Source organism: Embiotoca jacksoni, unplaced genomic scaffold, assembly GCF_022577435.1.
Source record: "Embiotoca jacksoni isolate LCO1_2020_lvr unplaced genomic scaffold, fEmbJac1.0.p SCAF_40, whole genome shotgun sequence".
Classification (NCBI taxonomy): Eukaryota; Metazoa; Chordata; class Actinopteri; family Embiotocidae; genus Embiotoca; species Embiotoca jacksoni.
In genome coordinates, this window is record NW_027185393.1 from 2,487,501 (window position 1) to 2,497,500 (window position 10,000).

Consider the following 10,000-nt stretch of genomic DNA (forward strand, 5'->3'; position numbering starts at 1 on the left):
TTCAGATCCAACCCCAAATTCATGGTTTCTTCCTTTCCCCATGCAACACTGTCCACCAAGTTTCATCTCAAGAAGTCAAACAAACTGCAAACATAACCTCCTTCGTGAAGAATATACATAAAAACTTAGAAAAATAGGTTTCAACTTACATATATTTCTGCCCCATAAAATCCATCCTGGTAGACCACACTGTTGACAGAGAATATAAAATATTAAGAACAAAAAAAAAAACCTGAGACACAAAGAAAATATAAGTTGACATTTTGGTGAAGAAATGTTTCACTGAATAATGTAATAATGTTTTTTTCTCCAAAAAGTTTAGAAGCTGTGTAAAATGTAAATAACAACATAATGCAGTGATTTAAAAATCACATGAACACATTTAATTGAAAAAAGACCAGAGACAACATATCAAATGTTAAAACAGACATTTTATTGTTTTATGAAAAATACATGTTGTCTGTTCAGAATTAATTTTAGGTTGATGTGATTTTCACTGTATTTTACACAGTGTCCAAACCAAGTGCAAAAAAACTGTTCTGGGTGAAACTTTACTTCAGCTGAAATGAAGGTGTCTGGTGATTACTGAGGCACTTGTTTAGCCTCCCTTTGCCCTCAAACAGCTTCAGTTCTTTGCAGCATGGATTAAACAGGATGTTGGAAGATGCTCCACATTGTCATGATTGCGCTGCATAACTTCTGCAGATTCATCAGCTACATATTTGTGCAGTGAATCTGCTGTTGTAACACATCCCAAGGTTGTTCTACGAGATCAAGAGCTGGTGAATTAGGACGTCCAATAAACTCACTGTTTGCTTTGTGTCATTGTGCATTATAATGCTGGAAGTAGCCATTCAAAAATGATAAACTCTTCATTCTCCTCATTAAAAGATTCAGAGAATCTGGAGGAATCTCTGAACACAAGGGACAAGGCTGGAAACCAATATTGGATGGTGGTGATCTTCGGGCCTTCAGGCAGCACTGCATTAAAAACACACTATTCTGGAGTGGAAATCACTGCATGGGCTCAGGAACACTTGTGAAAACCATCGTCTGTGAACACAGTTCATCGCTGCGTCCACAAAAACCTTCCGTCTACACGACTGCAGCTAATTCTTTTTTTTCTTGTTTAATTTTTCAGAGTAAATTCTAGCAGCTGCTTTGGTGAACACCCCAGGAGATCAGCAGTTTCAGAAATACTCCAACAAGCCCGCCTGGCACCAACAACCATGCTATGACCAGCGTCTGCAGGACTTTATGCAAATCACGGCTGCTGATGATTGGAAAATTGCATGAATAACTTTCTGCATGTGGTTCTAATAAAGTGCATGAGAGTTGTGTAGAAATGTCAATGACAGTTCGTTAAGAAATAAAGATTAAACCATGAAATGAATCTTAACTTTGTCACTTTTCAGCTCTACTCTTTCAGCCACTTGATGCATTTATGACCCAACATGAGTTCGATCTTTTTTCATCAGCCTACGCTGCACTGAGGACTTATACTGTATGATGGATGTGTTGTAAACCAGCCCCTGTGTGTGATGTAGATCAGCCCCCCCCCCCCCCCTGCAGAGACGAGGGGCCTCACAGATACAGAGATGCAGATTTCATACCAGAGAATTATAATTAGCTGTAACCAGTTATATATTACATATAACTATAATGAATTAACCAGTTAGTCGGCCACAGATCAAAGCTACAATACATTTTCTTTCCATTTGTGTGTATTCACTCTTTATTGTTAAAAGTAAAACATTAAAAGCAGATTTTGGTTTTAATCTTTAAATGATTAAACTCTAACTCACTGACACTTTATTTGTACCAGCATCATGCAGTGAATAAGTTATTGAGCAGTTTCTGTGGGTCAGCCTTCATCCATGTCTCTCTCAGCCTGCTGCCGTCACACTCTCCATCTACATTTCTCTTCCTCTCATTCCCTCCTGCGACCCTGACACACTCTCAGACATCTATTCTCTTTCTCCCCCCCGGTCCTCCCTGTCTCCCCCTCTACACTCTCTGGGTCTCTCCTCTCTCTGAAGCGTGGCCACTGGAGTGTGCAGGGTGGGTCATAGCAGTCCATTCACAGCCGAATAAAGAATGACACATTAGAAAAAAGAGAGACAAATTTGGCCATTCTGGAATCAAAGAGCAATTTTCCGCTCTATTAGAAGGTGGCCTTTTTGTTTTCCACTCCCGACTCTTCTATTACTGCGTTTGTGTGTATGTGGGAGTATGTATATCATTTTTGTGCGTCAGCTGTGAATTAGATTTGAGCAGTCGTGTGTTTTCAGTCTTGGAGACGTGTCAAGTCGTGTATGTCTGATTATGAGTGTTTGTCTTCGTGGGGTGTGTGTGTGTGTGTGTGTGTGTGTGTGTGTGTGTGTGTGTGTGTGTGTGTGTGAGTGTGTGAGTGTGTGTGTGTGTGTCGGTGGCCACTCACGCTCCGTAGGCGGGGATGGGTGGAGGAGGAGGTGCAGCGCGGAATGTGTTGTAGACGGCGCGGCCCCTCCCTCTCAAATGGGCCCCTCTGTAGGCAACAGCTGCTCCTGTGCTGGGGTACGGGAAGCCTGTCACTGGGAGAGAAACACCCAGAGAGAGGTGGGAAACCACAATTCACTTACAGCTCCATGTTTTATGATGTTTTATGTCAGGCTACAAAATCACAAAGCAAAATTTAAACAACATGGCCACTTTGAATCCCACTAAAACACCAATTTTCTACCTCCCGTGCCGGTCGATGTTCTCACAGAGAACCTTCTTCAAACATGAACTTTCAACATACAGTTTCATTTAAAAAAGACTCCGGAATTTCCTGAAACAACTTTTAACTCATGTGACTCATACAGGAGTTTGTGATGGTTTGTATTAAGATAGGAGGGTCGATCAATACGTTCAGAGACTGCTGCTCGTGAGCGTGCACGGAGCACAGCGTAGGAGTGGTGAGGAGCTCCGATTGTGTTGTTGCGTTTTCAATGCTTTGAGCGGTGTTGTGATGTTAGAGAACCCTGTTGCCATGGCGACACAGTTCAGGTGGTTTGCAGCAAATGTTCTCTGTTGACGATTTCCAGTTTGACACAAAGTTTGACGTGCGCTCCCTGCTCATGTCAGGAATCATATCTGTTTCAAAACGTTATGGGCTCTGTCTGTTACGGCCGTGTTTCACCCTTCAACCACGTTTCATGAAAACCATGTTGGAAATTTTAATGAAACCCTGCTGACAGACAAACAAAGAAACTGCACCAAAAGCATAACGTGTTAAACGGAGGTAACAATGGAGCTCTATGGAGCAGGGCAATCAAACCAGGGTTTGGACGCACACAATGACTGTTAGGATTCATTCATTACCAGTTTGGGTATTTTATAGGATTTGTAGACAATTGAAAAATGCATAAAACTTAATAAAGTGAATGAGCTCAAACTGTTTTTTTTGTAAAAGTGAGTAAAGGTATTTTTAAATATGGTGCATCTGACGTCATGTGATCTGTGACTTCAGCTAACTTTTCCAAACAACATGTGAAAGCAGCACACAGGACTTCACTGAGAGAAACATCAAGTCAACCTAGAGTAACCAGGAGCTCAGAGCTTCTCCTACTTTGTGAATAGGCTTTAACTTCAACTGGAAAACTTCTAGGGCTGTTTACAATCTGCTGGCGTTAATTGTTTGTCATTATATTTTAACTACCTAGCGAACGACTGCTGCACAGCTTAGGTAGACTCAAAAATTAAAACATTAAAACGTGTCGACCAAATAGTTAAAACAAATGCACAATACACAGTTTATATAAGTATGTCAGAACAGCTGACGATCTGAGGGCTGCAGAGTCGACTGGGACTCATGTCAAATCCAAACAGACGACATCACCTCCCAGGACACATCCTGTATTTGGATCACTGAACCAGCAGCAAAGTAAAAACACATCATGCTCCTCTCAGACTCAGAGATCCTCCGTCCTCCTGGTGGAAACCAGCTGACCTGCGATCAGCTGGTTCTGTCTCTGCAGACTTCATTAACATGCCAGCAGATCAATGTCCACATCCCCTCTCTAACATTACACAGCCATATATTTCTAGTTGTCTTTATGTGTGTGTGTCAGCAGGTGTACTGTACGCCTATGAGGCAGCATGTGTGTGTGTGTGTGCGCATGTTGTTGATGTTGTGACACATACAAATACAATCTGATGATGAGCTATGGCTCGTGCATGCTACAGCAGCGCTGTAATCATGAATCATGGCGGGGCCTCCGTCTGACAGCCAGCAGGCCCATAAAACAAACAACACCCACGATACACACACGGACATACACACACGGACATACACACACGGACATACACACACGGACATACACACACGGACATACACACACGGACATACACACACGGACATACACACACGGACATACACACACGGACATACACACACGTGTAGACGACTACACACAGTACACTCCCTGATACACACACAGGTCCAGTATGCAAATCCTATCAGGTGGCATCGGCAGTGTTTGACAATCGGTTGTGATTTTAGGAGTCATGGAGTGTGTGTGTGTGTGTGTGTGTGTGTGTGTGTGTGTGTGTGTGTGTGTGTGTGTGTGTGTGTGTGTGTGTGTGTGTGTGTGTGTGTGTGTGTAGGTCTCACACTGTTTAATGCATCACACCTCAGTTCCAGGACAGTGACAGGTTTTATCATGTTGCCTCCAACTAATTGGGTTTTAAATTGATGCTCTGAAAATGATAAAATCTACAGGCTATAAAAGAACAGAGGAGTTGAGTGTGGAGGCAGAACGAGCAACAATAAAACCTGAAGTATTCCAGTTAAAACCTGTTCAAACGCAGGCCTCACTTTTGATGAGGGAAGCAAATTTAAAATGCATTTTACAGAAATGGATCACAGGCTGTCATCTAAATGCCAAATCTGGTGAATTTGGATGAAATAAATCTCCAACATACTGTAATAATCAAGGAAAAACTACACAGAAATGTTTTTTCATGTACTGAACTTCTGGGTTTACATTTAAATTGGGACTGAACTGAACGATGGTTTTTATTCTGAGGAGCATTTTGCTGTGATATTATTTATTTCCCTGATTACATATTTACAAAAATGACCAATGCAACTGTGACTTTTGATGGAAACATGTATACCAATGAAATAACTTTATCACAATGGGAAAAGGAGGGAAATTTAACAGCACAATTGGAAATATGGGGACAATTGAACAAACAATATTGGAAACGTACATCTGCTCTTTACTGGAGAAGATTTGGTTGGACAAATCTAGTTAGGTTCTTTAAAACAGCAGCACAGCAGTTTCTAAAATAAAAACATTTCACGTTGGAGGTCTTGTGTAGAAGAAAAGGTAAATCGTTCCCAGGTTTTCTGCAGCTGCCCAGTACTCCTGCAGTATTGGGAAACAATTCCAACTATTATGGAAAAGGTATCAAAAGCAACAATCCATTCTGTTTTGTAGGTAAGAGACCAGATGCTGTCCAGGGTCCTGAAAATATATTATGTGTAATATTTTGCTGATAGCAAGTAAGAAAGTTTTCACAAGAAAATGGACGACAACTTAAACTCCCACAATTGAGTTAATGTGATCCATGATATTTATTTGATGGAGAAAATAGCTTTTGTTTTAAGACTTGAACAAGAAAACTTTGAAAGCTGTCGGAAATCTTGGATTGATATAAATCCTCATTTAGAACAGATTTTACGTAATCTAAAATCCTCCTTTAGCTTCTCCTCTGTTCAGTGTTAATATTTTCTCATTAAAATTAATACAATTTTTCTTGTAATGTTGTTTTCGATGTATTTTTTACACAGTGTGTACTTTACAGTTTTTTATTTTATTCTTTTCCCTTTTCACCCTTGTCAAAATGGGAACATCAAGTAAACATGTTTTTCAAGATAATGTTTAGGTTCTTTCAATAAAAGGAATATCACTTTATTTTATGGGTCTCATATTTTGCCCCATTTAAATAACAGCTGAGCGAAGATAAAAGAAGAAAGTAAAGGTCAATATTTATCATAATTTTAGCCTTTTGTTATTATTCTTTTATTTGTCATGTTTATAAAAAGGAAGGAATAATTAATTGTTTACTTTAATTGAAGTTAAAGATACAGAAATTTTGCCTTAAAACAGTTTTTTTTAATGCACACACACACACACACACACACACACACACACACACACACACACACACACACACACACACACACATTGTAGAAAGTGATGTGAGCCAGCCTTGGACCAGTGACGGAGCAGAGGCGCTCTCATGTCGCCCTTCCAACTTGCAAATTTTTCAGCATATGTTAAAGAGGAGCGAGTCGCTGCCTTGTTACTTCCAGCCTGCATTTTGCATTTTAATCTTATTTGTTGTTTTCGGGGGGGGCTGATCTGCACACACACACACACACACACACACACACACACACACACACACACACACACACACACACACACACACACACACACACACACACACACACACACACATTCATCCTGCTTTGCATACCCAGTCTAGGACACAGTCAATCAATCAGTATTACTTTTCCCTCATTGTCCTTCACGCTCATGCAGTCTATTTTAAACAGGAACCCAAACACACATGCACATGCACACAGTCATGTTTCAATTACCTCAGAGGACATTACATTAACTCACATCTATTTCCTGCAGACGTGCTCTGTTCATAACCATAACTACCATTTGTCTTAACCCAACCTACCCAAACCTGAAACCCAGCCTCCATACTAACTGCACTGATTGATTTTATGGGTACATAAAACACAGCGATGTTCACTGTGATCTAAGTCTGGGAACCCTCTTCACATTAACGTCTGCTCAGATAGTCTGAAGAACGGACCAATCAGAGACCAACAGGTGTGGTTAAGTGCGGTGACGTTGAAGTCCAGCATTATTTTCTAACTGTAGTTGAAGTGGTGGTATAGTGCTCAGTACTGATTGGTTAACACTAACCAGGCTAATGAGGACTAGCTGTTTGTTCCTAAAAGAGAGGCTGGTCCCTGTGAATAGATGTATTTCCCCAAAACATGAGTCGGCCTGATGCACATGCACACATAAACAAAGTTTACTGTCAATGTACAGTCACCAGTCTAACTGTCTTCAGGTGGGTGAACACATCTGTTGGACATACAAACACCACACAGGCTGACACCAGGATGCAACTTCATACATTTAGTTAGTAAATGAATAAAGGAAGTTTTGTCCCATCAGAGCTTTCTCCTGCAGTATTTGTGTATCATGTTGCACTATATTTGTGGATGTGATTAATACTGGTGCTGAAATGAGACTCTTGTCCATCCCATAATACCATCAGAGGTATCCCATGATTGGTCCCAAATTCATTCTGCAGTGTAGATGGGATCGAATTTTAAATACAACAATAACATTTCTCAGTTTCATATGACGTTGAACATGATATGTTGTCTTTTGGCTATTTTCAATTAAATATGAATTTATGTGATTTGCAAATTTCATTGTTTGTTTTTTTTACATTTTACACAGCGTCCCAACTTTTTGGGAAACAGGGTTATAACTGGTTGTAAATTATTCACACTCAAACTTCCCGATGCAGTTTATTTATTAACGCAATAAACGAGTTGCATCGGGAGCTTTAAGTTAATAATGGACTTCTGTTCACTCCTCAACATGGTTCCAGCTCATGATCTCACTGTATTGATGAATGTTCTTTGCTCACTCGGACATTTCATTCATGTCGGTGTTTATAAGATGCAGGTTTCAGTCTTCTATCATTGAACCTCTTCCTCCACTGGGCAGCCAGTGGACTTCTTTATAATATTAGTTCCCTCTTCACAGCTGTTTAACATCATCATGGTGGAGGCCGACTGAGGCGGACAACAATATATATTAAATATCATTTTTTTTTTTTTAACGCATCTGAACAAAGCATGTAGTGAAAAGACAAATAATCTCATGTTTAGTGTTGAAAATTATTAAAGTTCTAGAAGTTACTATTTTTGACTTCAATAGTAAAATAATATGCATTTGAGTTGGTCCTTTGATTTTAATAGTTTGGATACCAGAATGCACCACAACAATAAATGATGTTTCATTTCATCCCTGCTGTTGGTACTTTCACTGTCTGAGGTTTTTATCACGGATCTTGTAAAAGATTTCGGTGAATGCCGGAGCATGAATGTACAGGAGAGACTGTACATCATCTGCTTACATGTGTGCCCACATACGGGCATTCAGGAGTGTGTGAGTACGGCTGTGTGTGCACGTGGACGTCATCTGTCATTCTCCTGAATGGGATTTGCGCACAATAAACCTGTAGCTGAGCCCCGCAATGGAGATGGAGTGCACTGTCAGCCGGCCGGGATTTATGGAGGCCGATTCAGCTGATGGGTGCTGGGAAACGCTGCCTGATAAAAGGTGATTAATTGCCCTTACATCCCGCTCTACATCCTGTGTTACTCCCACCCCAAACTAGATTAAATGCAATCATAATTATTCCAGAAGAAATCCCAATCCCACGAACTTCCCTGTACAGGTGGGAATTTTTATTTTCCACATGCCGAGGGGAGACGACAGAAACAATCAGTAACAGCTAACAGCAGGTGTGGATATAAACGGCCTCGTGTAACCCTGGTGAGGGAATGAATCCCGATGAACTGAGCTCCAGCAAAGACTTATAAAATAAGAATGAGGCATCGACAACAAGACAAACAGAGAAGCCTGGCAGAATAATGACGTAAATAATTTCCTGTTCATCCCATTCCTCCATCCATCCACTGCTTCACTGGAGGCCGCAGCATCTTAATGATAAAGGCTGGTTAACAGTGAGTGAGTGTTTTGCATGACTTTTATCCAGAACTGGTTCAGTGATTACAATAAAAACATCCAGGAAATTGTTGGTAGTTCTTAAAAAAACAAAACATGTATTCCTTTGACACGAGCTTCTTTCATGCAGCTATTCATTTTCTGAAATATCCGTTATTGCAGTCTCTGTTAGACAATCAGTAGAACCTGTCTCTGCCCAGACCTCAGTATCATTTCTGTTTCTGTGTTTGTATGACAGAAAGATGGCCATAAATATTACCCTGCTTAATATGAAAATGTATATTCTGTTATAATAAGAAAGAATGTCTTTAAACAAATAAAACATTTAAACCTTTTTTTTTTTATCTATTTATTTTTTCTAAAAGAAAAACAAAAGGTTTATAGCGCCGAAAAATTATATTTACATAATTCTTTGGAGCTTTAAAATACATTTCAGTGTTGCTGCTTTTCCATTGTTTTGCCAGCTGACCAATGTGTTAAATGTGTACAAAAATAAATAAACGAATAATAACTTATCAGAACTAATATTTGATGTCTTTGAAGTGTGTTTGTGTGTTTAGAGGATGGAGAATGAATTTAATAAAATGGTAGTCGAGTGTTTGACTGACAGGTAAAATGTGTGTTGCACATGATGTGTAGTTAGAGATGTGTAACGTGCTGTTGAACTCATGAAGCCTTCAACGACGTGTCCTGTTAATACGAGGATGAAGACGAGGTGACGTTCAGACACCTCTCCATGTGATGTGCACGGAGAGCTTGAGGTACTCGTGTTTCTGTGACCGCTGGTGTGTGAACACATCTTTTACCTGCAGTTTATGAAACATTATTCATTTAGTAGATTCATTTCTTCAAGAAGATGTAACAGAGTTTATCTTTATTTTCTGTCTATACAATTATCTTCTACTGTTTTTTTCAGTTATTCTAGGAATATTTCTGAATGAACTGACTGATATGATATCAGTATGGATGTGATATAATTATTATACAGGTGATAAACTGATGAACATTTTATTACCTGAAATATTGAGTTCAGTTTGTGCTCACGTGTGTTATCTGTGTTGTTGGAAGAATCATGAGCATGTGGAGGTTCTGCACATGTTGGTGAATTTAAGATCGAAGTAAAAAAGTAACTCTCACACACACACACACACACACACACACACACACACACACAC

The 10,000-nt window shown here is 39.8% G+C and overlaps 1 protein-coding gene across 1 annotated transcript in view; it reads right to left on the reverse strand.

Annotated features, from left to right (window-relative positions):
* The window catches only part of rbfox3a (RNA binding fox-1 homolog 3a), a 139,089-nt gene that overhangs the window by 11,262 nt on the left and 117,827 nt on the right, over window positions 1–10,000 (reverse strand). Inside the window, exons 8-9 of the mRNA XM_069168587.1 lie at window positions 2,441–2,573; window positions 150–189 (exon numbers count right to left, since the gene is read on the reverse strand). Coding sequence (XP_069024688.1) covers window positions 150–189; window positions 2,441–2,573 — 173 coding nt within the window. The remainder of the gene's footprint in view (window positions 1–149; window positions 190–2,440; window positions 2,574–10,000) is intronic.